Below are 20,334 nucleotides of genomic sequence, written 5' to 3' on the forward strand. Positions count from 1 at the left end.
TAAAAACGGTAGCAGAGAAGAATTTGGTCACCCTAAGGATGAGGGTGAAAATGTTTATGATCATCCAGATGTTGGGAGGAGAAGAACTGAGCAACAGAGAAGAAAGGAGTAACATGATCCTCCCATGTTCTGGCATGGGTCTGCCCCTCCCAGCAACCCACTGATTCCTCCTGACCTCACATGGCTATTAAGTGCTTTCAGATGCAACCTCAGACACTGCCTGGGCAACAGAATAAGGCTCTTTTCAAGACTGCCTGTCATTTTGCTGGCTCCAGTGAAGACACCAAGGTGTGGGGAAATGGGACCGGGAGGGAGGAGCGAAGTAGTGTTCAATCAGTTTATTATGGCCATAGACCACCAGCAGCAAAGTGGTGTTCCGGTGAGAGTTTGCACCACTTACGATTTGCGAAAGAGAAATGTATTTCATGTTAGTGCTGCGTTTGCAGTCCAGTGTTGCTTCCCCTCCCCTGAAACGGACATCTCGATTCTGTCCTGCAGAGCTAGCTTGCCTCTCAACTGACCTCTCTTTCGGATCTGCCTGCAACACCCCACTCAACTCAGATCCCAAATCTTCTGGGGTTTGAGTTTCAGCTCCCTATTTCCCAGCCCTGACAAACATAGGAAAAAGCTAATCTCTCAACCCAACCAAAGCAGTAAACGCACCTCCTGTCCACCCTGCAAACCCCTTCCAAAAAAAGTAAGAAAAAAAAGTGGGACAAGCAAAATGGGAATTAAAGAAAAGAAATCTGGCAAGACTAACCCCAAAGTTGTTACTTATGAGGGATGCGTTTTCGATGTTGTTGTCGTTGGCAAGGTCGCAGACACAGAAATTGTTAACTGATATGAGCCTGTAGCCGTTCGAGGTATCGAGATCTCTCTCTGGATTGATGCCACTACCAAAGACAAAGCTTGCCAAGGCATGGTAGTGTGCCAAGAGGACCACAGCATGCACCAGTTCCGGAAGAGACCAATTATTTTCCCCTGTCTTGACAAGTTTCTGAAACGGATGAAAAAAGGAAGACATATGCATATATGTTAGATGCAGACACAGGAAGGAGACGGAATATTCCAGTGGCAGGAAGGCAACAGTTATCTGGTCTCTTCCAAGTTTCCATTTTGAGAGGGGTAAGTTGGGAGCATTCAGTATCAAACGATGCCAGAAGGCTGCCAAGTCACAAGGGATATAAAATGTACAGCATGCTACCGTTTAAGAGAAAATTATATGAAAATGATATATCGATGGCATCTAACACCAAGTAAACTTGCAAAAATGTATAAAACTAAATCAAATGAGTGTTGGAAATGTAAAGAGAAAGAAGGTTATTTTTATCGTATGTGGTGGTCTTGTAGGAAGGTTAAGGGTTACTGGGAAATGTTATACAATGAAATGAAAAGGATGTCAAAAATAACGTTTGTAAAAAAAAAACCCCAGAAGCCTTTCTCTTGGGAATTATAGGGATAGAACTACCTAAATTGTATAGAAATTTATTCATGTATGCGACTACAGCGGTAATGTTACTTGCCCCAAAATGGAAAGAAGAAGAAGTCCCAGCGAAGGAAGAACGGATACAAAAACTTATGGAATACCCAGAAATGGCGAAACTTACCAGAAGAATAAGAAATCAAGATAACAAACTTTTTATAAAAGAATAGAGATGGCTTATGGAATATTTACATATATATTGTAAACAAATAGAAACACTGGCATGATTATTGTAATAACCTGCAGCTACATAAGGGTGTGTATATATATATATATATATAAAGAAGATAAATGAGTATGTTAATTTGGATATGCAGACGATATTGTAAAATCAGTGAAATGTATATATCTGAAAAGTACAAATAAAATACATTTTTTTAAAAGTCACAAGTAAGCACTATTTAGGCACTACCAGCCTTTCCCAACCCTTGCCTTTTTCTGGACAACAGATGGGAAGGGCCATAGCTCAGTGACAGAGCATCTGCTTTGTATACACATTATCCCAAGGTCAATCTGTACCAAATCCATGTAGGACTGGGAATGTCCCCTGCCTGACACATCGCAGAGCCACTGCCAGCCAGTGCAGGCATTACTGAGCTAGATATACCAAGGTGGACCACTGGCCTAAGGCACTTTCCTATGCTCCCATGGGCTCTTGTGCCTTTAACCAGGATTGTAAGTGGCCGTTTCTGTATCCTGGATGCTCTTTTTAAAAAATCGCTGACTTCTCTCTCTCCCCCTGTTATTGCTTGAGCAAAAATTACTTAGCCATTACACCACTCTTCTGAAAAAAGCTTAAATAGGATTCCTAGGCAGGCCGACTGCAGAAGAAAGTCCCTACAAAGAAATTGGCTCCAAGAAACTCAAGCAAACAAACCCAAGCCAAGTTCACCAGGTTAAAAAAGAAGACGTTTGAATGAGATTCCCTCCTTCCCAGATCTTATTCCTTTTAAAAAACAACAACGCACACATAGACACTGTAGTAATTTACACATATGCAAATACTGGAGTGTTTCTCATTTGTAGTAAATACCTGAATGTGCTCTTTTGAAACTAGCCAGGGTCGATGTGCAAGAAGCTTATTGATTTCATTCAGGTTTTTCAGTCTTTGTGGAACGTATTCCAAGCCATTCAGCCATTCTGGGATCCCTCCAGTCTTCAGGAACTCATCCACATGCATGTTTATAAGGTAGGAACACTGGTGCCTGGCAGCAGCCTGGAGTCGGAAACAAAGATGAAAGTGAGCTGATCGAAACCTGCCTGCTCTCCTTGAGGAAAGGAGGAGAGCGCAGGCACAAGAGAGAAAAAGGCATTGTCATAAAGGCGGAGAACCATGCATTGAACACATGTGCAAGAAATTCCAGTTCGTTTTCTCTGACAGAAAGGCAGATGATAGAGCAAGAAGCCTGTTTAGAAAAGCATGATTTTTAAAACCAAGCAAGCGATAAATGTGCATACTGAACGTCTGCAAGAATGCCCTAGCAGAGCAGCCAGGACACTTCCAGCCAAATCCCTACTTCAAATTTTGCCATGAATTCAAAACGTGGCCTTGGGAAAAGCACCAGCTTTCAGCCTCAGTCCTCCCATCTGCACTATGGGGATAAGAATATTGATTCATTTTTACAGGACTTCATAGATTGTTGTTGACAGACTAATATATGTGAAACACTTTCAGCATTTGAATGCGAAGTAATATATTTTGACTACTTGCAGGATTTGGCAATTTAAGGACTATGCTTTGCATTTTATTTATTTTAAATGGAAATTTAAAGAGGAGCAGGTGGTGTGTGGTGGCTCAACTGCTGGGCCTGGACTGGAGATATTTAAGTTCAGATCCTTACTGAGCCATGACATATTCCAGCCAAGCAAGAACACAAAGACACCTGGTGTGGAAAGCAAGGCCAATGAGGGGAGTGCTCTGAGGAGAGGTCAAACAGCCAGATAGAGAGGCCTGGGGAACCACATTCTGCCTTGGGCCTGAGGTTCCAAGGGAAGCAGATCACTGCTGAGAATTTATAAATTTATTCTGTAAATAAATAAAATTTATTTACTGAATAACTAAATCCATATAACTTATTCAGAGTGCAGCTCTGAGTGTTCCTGCATGTGAAATATATATTCTATAATCATATCCAGCACATAGTCCATGTCATTGATCGCAGGGAAGCAATTTCATTTATGGCTGCATGTCAATCACCTTGGGATGCAAGCTCTGGTATAAATCCCTTAATACTCTGGGATTGGTGCCTTTCTTCTGAAGCCAGGCTCGATCCTGCCTCAAGTCCAGCTGCTGGAATTTAAAGCTCTTAAAAATGCCAGACCTGTGAGATAGCACCCTTTTTCTTTTCTTTTTAAACCCTCACAAAGTGAAACAAATAAATGTTAGTTCGATTTGCAGAAGCGCTGGAAAGGATACAAATGTCAACTACAACCGGGAAGGAAACAATAAGAGGTAGAGTTTCTGAGTACATACCATGATTGCAATGTAGTGCCGGTAGGGCAACGGAAGAGGCCCGTCCATACGCAACATATAGAACTGGCTGCGAAGGAAAGACTCCAGGTATTGAGTGTGTAAGCTCATGACCTGGGTGATGTTGTCTAGGCGGCCCGATGTAGAATATTCTTCCACAAGCAGGTGCATGCGTTCATTCAGACTGTTGGCTTGGATAACCTACAGGGAACATAAGCAAAACAAGCTAGCTAGGGAGGATACTTATATTTACCTCTATACTGTACTATAATCAGTCGTACCAACAGGCTAAAAAACAGTTTCTATCTGTGGGCTGTTAAGCTGCTGAATGGAAAATAATATAGTGCAACTGACTTTTGGGGTTGGTGTGTTGTGCGACATGCACACAGAGTGCAATGAAATTGAGTGTTTGGGGGGGGAGGCTCGGTTAATTTCATTGTACACAGACTGTACATTGACAATAAATGTATTACTACTACTATTATTATTATTATATTCAACACCTTTTTTATGAGACCCTTGAGGAGCTATGGCCATTCCAAAAACAAACAACTACAACAACCATAACAACCACAAACTAAGTTCAAATGGTGGTTTACTCCATCTCTGTAGAACTTGTTGGTGAGATGGCCTCTACAGAATATCTACTGTTGCACAAACTTCTATAATCACAGCCTACTTTATTAAAGGGTTTTTAACAATTCCGTGCATCCAGAAATCTTTTTAGCAAATAAACATTCAGTAGAAATTAAAGCCCGCAGAAACACACAACAGAATGCATGCTTGCATGCCCAAGAAGCTGGCATAAAGAACGCAGGTGTAAGCGTATGTTTACACCAGATCCAAGCCCCGTTCAGCGGCAGGGACAGGGGCTACTGCTCTGCCTAAGCCTGGCAGAGGGAAAACAGGCCTTTAAATCAGTGTTCTATGCCAGGTTGCCAGGTCATGTGACTGAGCTGAACAGGCGAGTTTCCTAGGTGAGTTTCCTTTCTGGAATTCTCATCCAAGAAATTTAAGCCAAGCGGTCACCTGCCTGATATAAACCTGGGGTCAAAGCTGTTTAGACACTCAGGAAGAAACATAGGGTGCAGGGGGGAACATCATTCAACAGGAATCTGTCCCGTCATCATTACTGCACATTTAAGGTGCGGGAAATAAACTTACTTCCTTTTCTGGTATAAAGGCACTTGGTCCTCTTGTCAAAGGCAGGGACACTCTGATTTTCTTTTCCTGCAGAAGAAATAGCAGATGCAAAAATTAGCATGCTTTCAAAATATTAGGCCTAGAAAGCCTGCCCTATATTGAGTCAGACCATTGGTCCATCTAGCTCAGTACTGCCTCCACTGACTGGCAGTAACTCTCTCTAGGGTTTCAGGCAGGGGACATTTCCTGCCCTGTTTGGAGGCGCCAGGCATCAAACCCGGGATCCTATGAATGCAAAGCAGATGCTACAGCCCTTCCCAGGCAAAATGGGCAAGGTTGTGTCTTCACTGAATTCTGTATGAAGAGACGGAACACTTTTAGAAGCCGAGCCTTATGAGGAATGGTTGAAGGAGCTGGGTACGTTTAGCCTGGAAAAGAGGAGACTGAGAGAAGGTATGATAAAGGTAAAGAGACCCCTGACCACTAGGTCGAGTCGTGACAGACTCTGGGGTTGCGCCACTCATCTCGCTTTATTGGCCAAGGGAGGCAGCGTACAGCTTCCGGGTCATGTGGCCAGCATGACTAAGCCGCTTTTGGCGAACCAGAGCAGCACACGGAAACACCGTTTACCTTCCCGCCGGAGTGGTACCTATTTATCTACTTGCACTTTGATGTGCTTTCGAACTGCTAGGTTGGCAGGAGCAGGGACTGAACAACGGGAGCTCACCCATTGTGGGGATTCGAACCACCGACCTTCTGATTGGCAAGCCCTAGGCTCTGTGATTTAACCCACAGCTGTCTTCAAATGTCTCAAGGGCTGTCACATGGAAGATGGAGCAAGCGTCTTTTCTTCTGCTGTAGAAGGTAGGACTCGAACCAATGGCTTTAAGCCACAAGAAAGGAGATTCCAACTAAACTTATGGAAAAACTTTCTTGACGGTAAGAGCTTTTTGACAATGGAACGGTCTCCCTCGGGAGGTTGTGGACTCTCCTTCCTTGGAGGTTTTAAAGCAGAGGTTGGATGGTCATCTGTCATGGAGATTCCTGCATTGCAGGGGGTTGGACAAGATGACTCTTGGGTCCCTTCGAAGATTCTAAGATTCTGACCTATATGGCCTGGCCCCTCCTCCTGTTGTGGGGCTGGGGCAAAGATTCACCTACCACGCAGTACCTCTAAGAACATCCACAGCACGTCAATTTCAAACAGCACTACCTCAACTCATCAGGTATGACATACTGAATAGAATGGGTGGTGCTAGAAGAGGGCAGAGCTTGGAAAATACCCAGAGGAGGAGCAACAGCAAGACTGTGAATTCTTAGGATGCTGGAAACCAGTCCAGCTTGCCAAGCAAGCTCCCCACTATGTAGCTTGCAGCATGGTCAAAACAATGATCCCAGCAAGAAGCCACTCACTTTTAAATATCTGTTTTTATACGCTTTTTTGTTTGTTTGTTAGGAAAATGTTTACTCCAATGCAATTTACAGAGAGATGTGATAATTGTACACCATTAATACAAAACCACGCTGTGTAAATTAGGGATGGGTGAATCCGTCCATTTAGCTTTATTTCAGTTTTTCATTTTTCCAAATCTTAAATCGACTTAACTGTATTTCCACAGCCGCTTATAGCTTTTTTTTTAAAAAAAAAGCCCCCATGAAAATTAATCAACATTTTAGTGCAAATTCCCCTTAATAGTTATTTGTACGCAATTTCGCCTTAGTATTTCCGCAAAACAATATGTTTATAAAACGCCCCTGCCTGAAAGCAATCCTACTCGCCACAGGTGACCAAGCCATCTGCAAGCCTGCTGTAAGACTGGGCAAAAGAACCCAAAGGGTTTTTGTTTCTTTCACATATGGGCAGAGAAGCACATTCTACACACATAAGCAATTTGTTTAAGGGCTCCAAAAGTCATTAACAACGCTGCAGTTCTTGGAAAGTTATCAGAAAAATATATTGTAGCAAGTTCCAAAAAGAAAGGGGGGGGGGCAGAGAAGGAAGTGAAGCTCTGCCAAGTTCACACACACACACACACACACACACACACACACACAAGTTATGTCAAGCTTCTTGGACACAAAAGGCAGAAACGCATGAAGAACTAATGCAAATTGTTTCCCAAGTGGTGAAGATTTTGGACGAGGAAACATACAGAAAAGCACAACCAAATGCTTGCTGCCTGGGAAAACAGCAAGCTGTAGGCTGGGCCACCCGATTATATAGCTTCTTTCTGCAACAACTGAGCCAGGAATGGCTCGAGTTCTCTTCGCCCGATACTTTCCCACTCAATTCAAAACAAGTTCTGATTTAATTTAATTAACACGTTGAGTAATACGCTGCCCTGGCTGTGCGAGTAGATGTCTCCTCATCTCACTGCACAGCGAACTAACTCTGTCGTTCTTCTTAACCCTTCATGGGTTTCCAAGAGCTGGGGACCTCACGTTGTGTTCCGCTGCCTCCGCATGATCCTGGCATCAACCTCAGACTGCCAGTATTTTGTGGGAGGGATTCAAGTGCACACAAGAAACTTAGATCTGGGCAATTAAAGTGAATTAGTTGTACCTGAGATGAGAAGATAATAACCTCCGATGTTATTAGGCTCTTGTGTTTGTAGGGGGGAAGAGTTCTAGGGTTTGCTGCTGGGCAGACTCATTTATTAAACACCACCAATTCCCCCCCCCCAAAGAAAGTTGACAGGGTGAAAAAATTGACCCTGATGCTTATTATGTACTATTAAGTATTCTTTCGGCATTATGCATTATTATACATTGCTAATTATTATGAACCGTGTTTATATATTATGCTTTTTGTATTTAATGAAGATTATGCTATGTATTTGCATTAGGTGGTTTATGTTGCTATGCTGTAAAAAAAAAGAGGTGGCCTTTTGAAGAAGGGTGGTATATAATTTCTTAATGGTTATTATTATTATAATAATGCTTTGCTGCTGTAGCACAGCAAATCTACTTTTAAAACAAAACAAAAACACTTCCCCCTTGAGAGGTTGCGGGCTCTCCTTCCTTGGAGGTTTTTAAGCAGAGGCTGGATGGCCCATCTGCCATGGATGCTTTTGTTGACATTCTTGCATTGTAAGGGGGCTGGACTAGATGACCCTCGGATCCCTTCCAACTCTTAAGATTCTATGATTCTGTGTCCATGACATATCCTCCTCTCTCACGGTTCCACTTCTCCACTGAAAATCTCCCCCTCGCAGCCTCCACTCTGTAAACGAGAAGAGGAGCCAGTGGTCAGAAACTGAAGACGTGTGGTTGGAGGTGGGGATTTCTGTTGAGCTCCAAGATACTCTCTGGAACAAGATTTCAAGCCTGGGTCAAAACAATAAGGGCTTTTTCTTTTATTTTTTTGCGACTTGTCAGATTTTGAAAAAGAAGGCGTGCCATGCAATAATTTTGTATATCTGAGGCTTGGTTTAATTGAAACATTGTCTATGTGCCCTTGAGAAGGGATTGGAACATAACACGTGTGAAAATAAAATTTCAACCTCAGGTGGAAGTTTACTTTCGGAGGTGCAGCTTTCATCCATGTTTGGGGTTAGCAGAAACTGGCAACCTATGTGCAAAATTTAGCCTCTAAATGAGCGCTACCTTATTTCCTCCATCCTCCAGTTCCCAACTTTGCATCGATAAGGGTCAGTTTAGAGGCAGGACAGCAGTCCCTCAAAGCCCTACTTCTTAGAAGTGACCTTCCACTATTGACTTGATCAAAAAATAGGTGCTTGGCTACTAAGTGCTGTGTGTGTTTAAAGTATTTCCTTTTAAATCCCACCTTTCCTCCAGACAGTCTCCTGCTCAGGTACTAGCCAGGCTCAGACCTGCATATCTTCAGAGATGGAACGACATCAGACAACTCCAGATACATTCTCTGGGCTTGAGCCATTCTCTGATTGCTATTGTTCCAGGAAAATATGAATTGGTGCAGTTCCTATGAATTAGGTACATTTACGAGTCGTGGTTGGGGAAAAGAAGTAGGAATAGTCCCCCCCCCCCCACTAATGAAATGCAGCCTTTTGAGAGTGTTTATTATTTAGAGAGCTGAATGAAATAGTGGAAAAACATCACAGAGCTGTAGGAACTGCAGCTTTCTGCTGCATGAAATGCCAACACTTATTCAGCTAATGGTCTAAGTGACCTAATGGACAGTAAGTACAGTGGTACCTCGTTTTGAGTCCGCCTCGTCGAGCGTCCATTTCGGTAAACGTTCACGGCAAACCTGGAAGTACCAGAGCGGGTTACTTCCTGGTTTACTGCTCTGCGTGCATGTGCAGAGTGGTGCGTTGTTGTGCATCCTTTTCGTCTAGCATCCGGGGCTCCGGAATGGATCCCGGTCGCAAAACAAGGTACGACTGTATCTGGAGGGGGGGGGTGGACTGAGAAATCAGATGATTAACCTGGTGCCTTACTAGTCTGCAAAGGACTTAGAACTAGTTTTATGGGAGGCGGAGGCACATGAGGAGTGCATGGAAAATGGTAGTCCAGCCCCCCCCCCCAGTGGGCTATTAGGACATCCCGTTTGCCACAGCCATTAGTCCCTCCCCACTATGGGGCTGGCACCAAGGGATTGTGATAGTGACCAGTACTCTGTCAATCTGTCCTGGATGCTTTCCAACTCTACAATTCTATTATTCTTAAGGGGCATATTCGGCAAACCCTGCCTTATACAGACTTCTTCCCTGAGGAACACTGTGCTGTGCACAATATACAGTGGTGCCTCGCAAGACGAAAAGAATCTGTTCCGTGAGTCTCTTCATCTAGAGGTTTTTTCGTCTTGCGAAGCAACCCTATTAGCGGATTAGCGCTATTAGCGGTTTAGCGGCTATTAGCGGCTATTAAAGGCTTAAGGGATTAGCTGCTAAAAGGCTATTAGCAGCTTAGTGCTTTAGAAAAAGGGGGTGGGGAGCGGAAAAAAATCGCAGGAACTCGCAAGACATTTTCGTCTTGCGAAGCAAGCCCATAGAGAAATTCGTCCTGCGAAGCGCATTGAAAAACGGAAAACCCTTTCGTCTAGCGGGTTTTCCATCTTGCGAGGCATTCGTCTTGCGGGGCACCACTGTAATATCCCAAGACATTTTATGAAATGGGGGGAGGAGCCAAGGTATGATCTCTTAGAGTCCTTGTGCCATCCTGTTTTTAAATAAATAATCTATAAGACACCATCTGCAGACTCTAGGTCTCCCTGCCTTTATGCAAGCCGAAGGCGAACGGCACCTTGGCAGAAACAGAACCACAAACTTGGTTGGGGTGCTTTTCTACAAGGCACGTGGCATTACAGAGCCTTAGAACGACATTGCCTTCAGGCAGGTTTAGGCAAGAAACAGAGGACTGCTGGGCAGGCAGCACAGAAGAGAATCAGCCATTCTGCAGGCAAGTCGGTTGAAGGGAGCTCATTAGATGGCAGCACTAAACAAGCTATTGCTCGAGAAAGCTATTTCAGATACGTGCAAATGTATCTGCGCAAATGCTCCAGAGATCATAAACATCCACATTTAACCTAGAAGAAAATGGGCCCTTCGTGTCCCATTCAAGTCATTATTATTTTAACCACAGAGATCTGGCATTCCTGTCTGGGTAAGGGTCATCCGCACAGCAGTGGGGGGGGGGGGGAAGATGGATCGGTGCCCCAGGCCACCCCCAACCCCTTTAGCGTGAACAAAGCTGCAACTCCCGCCCTTGCCAATCTGTTCCATAGACCACAATTGCAGGGCCAAACTAATATCCATTTTTTTTTGCTTTTCCATGTTGTTGAAATAAAAGCACAGGAAGCTGCCCATCTTGAAATACCCTTCAAGGGCAGAGAGACAGCCTATGGGCCAAATGAGATGATGCATAAAACGTGCGAATAATAATCATTAATGAGAATGGTGAGAAGTTCAGGGTAATTTTTTAAACATTTTGACAGAAACAAGTTGTTATTATTATTAATTACATTTTTACACTGCCTTTTCAGTGGTACCTTGGTTTACAAACTTAATCCGTTCCGGAAGTCCGTTCTTAAACCAAAGCGTTCTTAAACCAAGGCGTGCTTTCCCATAGCAGCGGGGGACTCAATTTACAAATGGAACACACTCAACAGGAAGCAAAACATCTTCTTATTCCAAGGCAAAGTTCACAAGCCAAAACACCTACTTCCAGGTTTGCAGCGTTCTTAATCCAAGTTGTTCATAAACTAAGCTGTTCTTAAACCAAGGTACCACTGTATACCTGTAGGTCTCAGGACTGTTCACACTACCCAAGCTTATGCCCTGGGGAGGTCACTTCGGTGCTGCTAACACAGTGGTTTTACTTCACCCCCAGAGACGCACTCCATTGTCTCTCGAGATAGACGCATGCCAACTATATCTTCCAGGCAGCTCAAGCTGGCATTCATAGTTCCCCCCGTCCCCTCTATCCCCAATGAGGTAGGTTAGGCTGAAAGAGAGTGAATGACGGAAAATTGCCCCATGAGCTTCATGACCAAGCAGAGATTTTAACCTTCCCTGGTCTCCCAATCAGTTGATGCTTTGCTATTTAGGAATACTAGTACTCCCAGTTCTGTGTCAACCACACCCTCACAGCAGCCATTTTGTGTCAAGCCACGCCATCTTGTGGTAGCCATTTTGTGACTGGTGCCTACAAAATTCTTTAAAAATTTCAAATTTGCCCCCTGGCCCAAGAAGTTTCAAACCACTGTACCAAACTATGCTGGCTCTTTAGCAGACACAGGCAGGCTGTCTTGCTCAAAAGAACTGCACTGGAAACATATAAGCTGAAGTTAATTTGAAAGTTATAATGTGCATAATTAAGAACAATTCTTCCAACGTTTGCGTGTATATGGTGGATTAGAGCCATCTGCCTTTTGGCTATGCTTTCTGCAGCACATTCATCCACTTTCAAAATGTAATTCCTGGCATTGATGAGTCTTCTCCTGGCCAGCTGAATCCATGTGTCAACCAAAGTTATAAGAAGGTCTGATACTGCCAGACTCAAGTCCAGAAATCATTTTTACCTTCCCACCCACCAGCCCGACATGGAGTACTGAGTACATTAACTTGTGACATTTAAACATTGTTGTGTTTTTGTCTTTACTGCTGCCTTTCTTTCTTTAAAAACTGAGGAGAAACTGATATTGGGTACTTACCACAAACTCCCTCCCCTATAAAAAGCACCCTCCTTTACATATATTTTTTTCCAGGACACTACACACATGGGCAAAGGCAGCCGCCCATTCAGAGGGACTTCAGGAAACACGGCCTTCAACTTTGAATTGATTTCATGGCATCACTACATAACCAAAGCAGACGGGCTACGACGGCGCCACCACTCTGGCCATGTGACTCCAGACTGCGGGATCACTATTCCCAACATGGTTTCATAAACAAAAAACAAAGAGGCAGAAAAGATGTCAAAGAAGGGGTGGGGGGAGGGACAACCAAGAGGTGCAATAAAAGAGGAGCATTTGGGAGGAATATTCTGAAGAACCAATGGTTTCAAGCAAGGTAATCATAGATAAGGCATAGCAAGCTCTGAACATGGGTCTTTGTGTAGTCCAAATGGCATCATTCACACACAAAGGAGATGTGGAGGAACTCTAAGCTTGCAGAAGTACCAAAAATTACAGTGGTACCTCAAGTTAAGTACTTAATTTGTTCCGGAGGTCGTACTTAACCTGAAACTGTTCTTAACCTGAAGCACCACTTTAGCTAATGGGGCCTCCTGCTGCCGCCAGAGCACGATTTCTGTTCTCATGCTTCCCACACTCCAGCAATTTGCTTCTGGTCCCACTTGAATCTAAAAGCCAGTTTGCAACTCTCTACCATGCTGTAGGGTGGCCAATGAAAACCACTGATAAAGCTTTTGGGAGGGGGAGAAAGTGCTTGACTCTCATTGGCTGGGGTTTACTTGGGCCAGAAAACAGGTTTGGTCCTCATTCCAAGTGTCCTAAATGCATCCCTTTCCTTGCTGCCCCATAAAGGAAGGATTGCCATTTGCTCACATGGGGAAAAGTCAACTGCTGCCCTTTGGGATAGTGCTGCAGTATGGACAAGAGACAGAACCCCAAAACCCTATAGCACCTTACTATCCAATCCTGACACAAGCGCCCCAGCCCTCACAGACTAGGATCCAGCAGAGCAATGCCAACTTGGGGCAGAGCTGGAAATAAACTGCACCCGCCTCTAAGAGTCCTTGCAGTAATCAGGACTTTTTTCCATGCACAAACCACCTTGGCACAATAGAGGCATTTGCAAGTCAGCCTCTACAGTAATACACAGCTCGGGAGCAATAGCAAAGAATACATTCAAATTTATTTTGTTGACTTCTGCTGTTTTATTGCCTCTGTTCAGTAGCTTGAAACGGGGAGATATCTGGTTGCAACAGAAAAAGAAATTTTTTCTTGCTGTGGAAACTTCCACAATCTCAGTGAGACAATTCAGCATTAAAATTTCATACCGCACCACTCAAGAGAAGAAACTCTGAAACGTGACTGTACTGTTTGCCAAAAGGACTGTGTGTCATCCAAGCTATGCATAAGTTCAGACGGAGGACTTTGTCCCAAGAATCTTCAGTTCTATAAACTTAAAAAACCTAGTCAATCCCTTCAGACTGATTATTACAGTCAACAAATCCAAGCATGTTTGCAAATTATTCCCAGTTTAGCTCCCGTAACACCCAACTTCTTTTTGCTTTATCTGTTTTTCCCCCAAATGAAGCTCTCCTGCAATTATTTTACTTCAATAATCACCATCTGCTTTGATGGCCTTTGCTTGAGCATGCTTTAAAAGGAACCTGCTCCAGCCACGATGTGCCAGGTTTCTTTGGAGTAAAGATCAATCTGAACTGCTGATTCATTTAACATCCATCCGCCCAGATGCTTTTTCATGCTTTTAAAGACAATCAGGGAAGTGATGTACCTGTGGCTCCTAGAAGTTTATTTTAATACAGTTAGCCTGCAATTTACGCATGGGTTACATTTCGTATCTGAAGCCAAAATAGTCAAAACACACTGGCAAGTGGGAATACAAATGTCTCCCCCCCCCGAATGCCCACCCCCTTTCAGCCCCCTTTCAATTTAAAAAATTTTTTTGCCAACACGTAAAGCTGAATGCATGCAAGCTGATGTGCACAAGTTAAATCTGCATAAATTGTGGGATTACTGTACATACACATCTCACCTTTCCTCAGAGTTCAAGGCAGTGCACATGGTTCTTTCCCACCCCATTTTATCTACAATACCACACCTGTGAGGTGAGGTTAGACCAGGGTTTCCCAAACTTGGGTCTCCAGCTGTTTGTGGACAACAGCTCCCACCATCCCTAGCTTAGCAGGACCAGTGTGGTCAGGGATGATGGGAATTTGTCGTCCAAAAATAGATGGAGACCCCTGTTTGGGAAACCCAGGGTTAGACCAAGAGATGGGCCCAAGGCTACCTGGGTGAGCTTGGTGGCTGAGGTTTCACTGGTTCGGGTCCAATACTTTCACTACTGGCACCACACTGGCAGATAGATCTTCTTCCTGCCATGCTCAAATACCTTAAGGAGCAACAGGAGGCTACTTCAACTCCCACACTAGGGTTGCCCACGCTTCCAGGAATGAAACCATCATGAGGAGGAGCTGTAAGATAGTCTCCTCCTGTATGCCCAGTCTCTCATTACCTTTGGGGTATTGCAGTGCACCACTTACTGGCATCACTCTGCTGAAGTAAGACGGTAGAGGCAGAGAACAGTTCTAGACATTGTATTGACTAAACCAAGGGTCAGCAAACTTTTTCAGCAGGGGGCCGGTCTACTGTCCCTCAGGCCTTGTGAGGGGCCGGACTACTTTTTTTTGGGGGGGGGGATGAACAAATTCCTATGCCCCACAAATAATCCAGAGATGCATTTTAAATAAAAGGACACATTCTACTCATGTAAAAACACGCTGATTCCCGGACTGTCCGTGGGCCGGATTGAGAAGGCGATTGGGCTGGATCCGGTCCCCGGGCCTTAGTTTGCCTACCCATGGACTAAACTGACAAGATTTTGGGTTGCACCTTCTAGGATGCTTCCCTGCACCTTAGACTGCAGGGGAGCAGAGACCTACTGAACTCTTTCTGTAACATTAAAGTTTGCTGCATGCACTGAACTGGCAACTCAAAGGAGGCTCTTTCCCTGGTCTGCTACTTTATGAGCATTCAGAAATGCAACCCTCGTGTCCATCTCTAGTCTGAAGTGGCACAGCCCAGAATTCTGTCCCCCTCAGTCTGTATAAAGCGCAGGAAAATATCTCAGTGATTCACCCAAGGACACAAGAAGTGTCCCCAATTCTGCATTTTCCTCTGTATGTTGGGAGAATCCCTGGGTAGGTGACTCAACTTACAAGAGAAGTTGTTCTTTTAAAAAAGGAAGAAGTTATTTATAGATCGGTTCTCCAGACCCAGAACTATATGGTTGTTCATTCTGGGTTAATTTAAAAGCAACACTATAAATAGGGATGGGAGTTGATGACATCCTGTGATGCAATCCTTGTCTGTTGTGCTCTAGAAATGACATTTTAGAGGCCCTCTTTCTTCGACCCCAAACTGTTTTACTGTTGCAGTTCTGTACATGCACACATTTCTAAGCCTGTGAAAATATTTTATACCTCAGGTTTGGGTTTGGGGAGGGCCCTAGAAGAGCTAAGCTGCATTACACGATTGGTAAACAACCGAAGTAAAAATATTTGTGAGCCAAATCTATACTTTATCTTGCAATCCATGGGTAATTCCTATTTTTGGTCCTTTTTAAATTGTGAAATGTTCAGTTAGGCACCCTGAAGGCATTTGAAAAATAGCTTTTTTCAAATAATAAAAATAAATGATAGACTAGAAGGAGCATTTTTCCTTTAGCCTCAGTGAATTCAGTCATGTTGGAAGGTTGTTTTGCCTGTCCAAGTTTGAATTTGGCAGAGCTTGGTGGGTGTGGGAGATGATATTCTGCACAGGGTGTTATGAGGAAGAGGGAGAGGGAGAGAGAGCTCAGCAAGGAGAAATCATTTAACAACTGAAACAGAAACCTGACCTGCAACTCATACCATACATTCATTGATGAACTGTAAATTTCTATAGGAATCAGCATTTTTGATTGTGAAAGCAGTCTGTAAGGCATCCAACTTATTCTGAGCCAAAACTGCTTCAAATGCCATGTTTACTTGAGTCTAATGCGCCATCGAATCTGGCAGGCCCCTCAATTTTCAGAACCTTGAAATCAAAAAAAGTATTTGCTGCTGAATGTAAATGTGCCATCAAATCTAATGCACACCTTGATTTTCACAACATAATGTGGCAAAAAAAGGCGAGCATTAGATTCGAGCAAATACGGTAATCCTTCAATAACATGTAGGAAATTGCTAGGTTACTTCCAACCATGAAACAGTGCTTGTGCATTTAGAAAAGGAAAGCATGACATCGGTTTCTCTTAATTTCTAATCACCTTGCTCATAGCAAGACTCTTTGTTAGTTGAGCTGAAAACAAAAATCTGCTTTATGTTCTTTCAGAGCCTCAAAGTTTTAAATCTAACCAGCACATCATTTCAACTATTTTCAAAGAGATTAAACAAGGTGCCAAATGCAGCAACATGGAAGTAAACATCTTAAAAAGAAGATTGCTTTGCTTCACTGCAGAATGCATAAGCAGGAGCATTTACTCAATTCTAACAACCTCCTTTGCTCTTATATGGTTTTACTAATGCTTCAAATCTAGGTCAACAAGAGCTGAGCTTGCATGTAATGCTTGATTCACAAGCATGGTTTATTTGTGGCTAAACTATGGTTAAGACACTAGGGAAGGTTTGGATGATTAAATCAAACCTTTATTTGTAAGCCATGACTTTATGTGTTATGTGCAAACAAGGCCAATGTGTGAGATGAAAGGAAATCCTGATTTTTCAGGAAAGCTGCACACTTGTGCAAGAGCCATGCATGGGTGCAGGTATCTCATTTCCTTACAGCCAAACCATGAATTGACCTCCAATCTGCACCTGTGGATAGGTGGGAAGACAGGGGGTTCTGAGTTCAAATGTGAGGTACCAAGTGTGCATTGAAACAGCACCAAATAAACGTCCTGGAGAGGTTTTATACTATTCTGGGTCAGTTAAAAGACAATGCCCTTCAGTTCTAGAAAGCACAGAAAGGGCCAGTACAGTCATACCTTGGATCTCGAACGCATTGGCTCCCAAACAAATCGGCTCTCAAACAATCAAAACCTGGAAGTGAATGTTCTGGATTTTGAACATTCTTTTGGAAGCCAAATGTTCGACGGGGCTTCCTGCAGCCAATCAGAAGCCACGCTTTGGTTTTCAAACTTTTTGGAAGTCGAACAGACTTCTGGAACGGATTCCGTTCGACTTCCAAGGTACGATTGTAATAGTAAGCATTTAACATTAGCCAAGGAAGAAAAATGCAACCTAGCCTCTAGGCAAGCTCCCCTTGCTGGCAACAAGTCTCTCCAACTACTAAGCCACAGAATTAAAGGTAACCCATCAAAGCCATTTGCCGCCTCTTGGTTTGACATTTCCTATGTAATAAAGCAGCTGGAAGAATAAAGCGACATGTTACCATTTTTACAGCTTTTAAATTAACTACACCAGGAAACGGGGTGGGCGTTTCTTGTGTCCTTAAGGTTCTCTACACAGAAGAGCAAGTCACTCAATAGTCAATATTTTTCTCAGTGCGAGTCCTGAGCACCACAGACTGAGATCCATGCCAAGTTGTACAAGGCTGGCTAGAGGGCAGCCAACACATGAGGATCTTAAAAAAAAAAGTGGGTCAAAGTTCAGAATTCTTGCTTTTTATAACAGTACAGATTGAATGCGAATCTCGACATTGTGCCAGATCTACTCACCCTGCAAGCTATTTTTAAAAAGGCAAGATATCCCCAACCAGACAGTCTTCCCTCTAGAATCGGAGCAGCTATTGGGAACTTATTTCCGAATATACCTGTATTACGTTCTCTCCATTAGGGCTCATTCATGCAGCTCTTCCAAGGTATCCTTTAACTCACTTTCACTGTGGATTTTGTCAGCACAATCAAAAAGCAGACCCTCCAAGTGTCCCTATTTTCCAGGGACATCCCTAATTTAGACAAGACATTCTGTCCTACTTTTCCTTATGGTGTCCCTATTTTCATTAGAGAAATGTTGGAGGGTATGGACTTATCCCCCCCACCCCCCCGGAGCTGTGTGAAGGCAATCCTGTATAGGAAAGGTTTTTAAAAAATGTTTAATGTTTTATTATATTATTATATATGTTGTAAGCTGCCCAGAGTGGCTGGGGCAACCCAGTAAGGTGTGTGGGGTATAAATAGTAAAATTATCATTATGGAATAGGACATCCCTATTTCCATTGGAGAAATGTTGAAGGGTATGAAAAAACAAAATGAAGACAAGAGTGAATAAAAGTGAGGAACAAGGTCTAGACAGGGGGCTCAACCCTTCAGCATGGCTGCAACACCATGTTAATGTTTCTCCACATAGAAAATCACCCTTCCCCATCAAAACAAAGACATCAACCAGAATTCCTACAATTCTTTGGAAGAAGCTGTGAAAAGGACTAAAAGAACAATAAAAATTTGTAGTATGTCTAGGCCCTTGGGCGCAACCTACCTTCATGTTCTGGTTATTTGAAAGAAAACCCAGGACAATTCTGTCCTATTACAGAGTTTCCAACTGGGCAGCTCAAAAGATCTGATAAGGTGCTGGCTGCATACCCACCCAACCCAACACATTGCTCAGGATTACCCGAGCCTTATTTGTAGGCACTTCTAGCCAAAAACAGTGAAGCCTTATTTACCTAGGGATCCATTAGCCACGCCATCCCCTGGACCTCGGAGGGAACAAAAGTACCAGGAAAGCAGAATCTTCTTTGGAGAAAAAGAGTTTATTGAGATCTGAGCACAGAGTCAAGGTCTGTACTCAGAGACAGCCTGCTGGTTAGTTCCTAGAAATACACTGGCTGTAAAGCAAGACACTTCAGCAGACTTTCTTATACCCCCAGACTTCCCCAATCGGCTAGCAAATATTGCTTGCTTAACACATTTTATTGCTTGCTAAATATTCCTGTCTTTCTGCTAAGCCAAGCACTCCCTCCCACCTCCTTGTACACGTGTTCGCTAGCTAAGCATTCCCTTCGTATCTCTTCTTATCTAAAGCAGAAGTAAAGCAGGAAACATCTTGCTAGTGGTTTTTAGTTGACAGCAGTTTTTGGCTAGGCAGGAAACGACCTTCTGACCTGTAGCTAGCATCAGCAGTTTCAAGTAGCTGGTTAGACAGGAAACGGCCTCCTGACCTGTCTGATTTAGACTTTGCAAATAACTGCATTTTTGGGTTTGAGCTTGTGTAACCATCCTAGCAGAGTGCCGGAATTTACTATGTGTAGATAATATTTGAGAGCAACAGAATAAAATATTGAGAGAAACCTTTCCCATCTCCCTTTACTCCGTCCTCTTCTTTTGAACAATCTATTACTTAGATTCGTTCTGGGGTAGGGGTCTATATTCTCTCATTACAGCAATCACGCGAGGTCCCATCATGCGAGACATCATCTTTTTCATCATATGTTGCAGGCATTGCATTAAGCAGGGTATACAGAAGCAGAAAAGCAATAGAAGCATTATTGGGCCTATTCTCCCCACAAATACGATACCGTTCATGCCAACAGAAATACGAGAGCATCCATATGACAAGGGCGGTACATATCACTCCTTCCCACCAAACCCAATATCTCCATGGTTCCTCCCACCAATATTCAGGGGGTGTGCTCATTGTTGAAGAGCCCACTGATATTTGTGCCCGACTACCTGTTGAGCCTCAAGGATGAGAGCCCACCGGTGAGCTGATGCTCCCACTATGTGGGTCAATTTTTCTATTAGCCCTGTTGGGTGGATTGAACTCTCGTGCTGCCTCCCTAGTGACCAGAGCATATGGAAGCTGAAATCCTGGGGTGGCAATTCTTACTGGCACTTGTTTAGTAATTTCAATGCACACCTGGCTCAGGCTCCCATCTAGCACCTGGGTTAAGAGTAGGACCTGGTCTATCAAATGAGGTTGGTACAGTGCTCTACCTTCCAGATAACAGTTGACTACCCTCCCACAACAGCAAGAGCGGTCCAGAACTCGATAGAGTTCGAGCGTCTCTGCAACTTCCCGTATGAGCACTATCCACGCATGCCGGACAGTGGTGTGGGAGAGGAGCCACAACGGGGCAGTGGGGTGTCTCAATACGGTAATCTCA

At 43.6% G+C, this 20,334-nt stretch overlaps 1 protein-coding gene across 2 annotated transcripts in view; it reads right to left on the reverse strand.

The window, feature by feature from the left end:
- SESN3 (sestrin 3) overlaps positions 1-20,334 on the reverse strand; it is a 69,627-nt gene that overhangs the window by 17,172 nt on the left and 32,121 nt on the right. For both annotated transcript variants that reach the window (XR_014510191.1, XM_083436598.1), the window contains exons 2-5: positions 5,118-5,183; positions 3,957-4,154; positions 2,517-2,699; positions 761-997 (exon numbers count right to left, since the gene is read on the reverse strand). Coding sequence is in view for 1 of the 2 variants with exons in the window: in XM_083436598.1 (XP_083292724.1) it covers positions 761-997; positions 2,517-2,699; positions 3,957-4,154; positions 5,118-5,183 (684 nt within the window). In the remaining variant the exon portion in view is untranslated. The remainder of the gene's footprint in view (positions 1-760; positions 998-2,516; positions 2,700-3,956; positions 4,155-5,117; positions 5,184-20,334) is intronic.

This window comes from Podarcis tiliguerta, assembly GCF_965153285.1.
Source record: "Podarcis tiliguerta genome assembly, chromosome: 4".
NCBI classification, from domain to species: domain Eukaryota; kingdom Metazoa; phylum Chordata; class Lepidosauria; order Squamata; family Lacertidae; genus Podarcis; species Podarcis tiliguerta.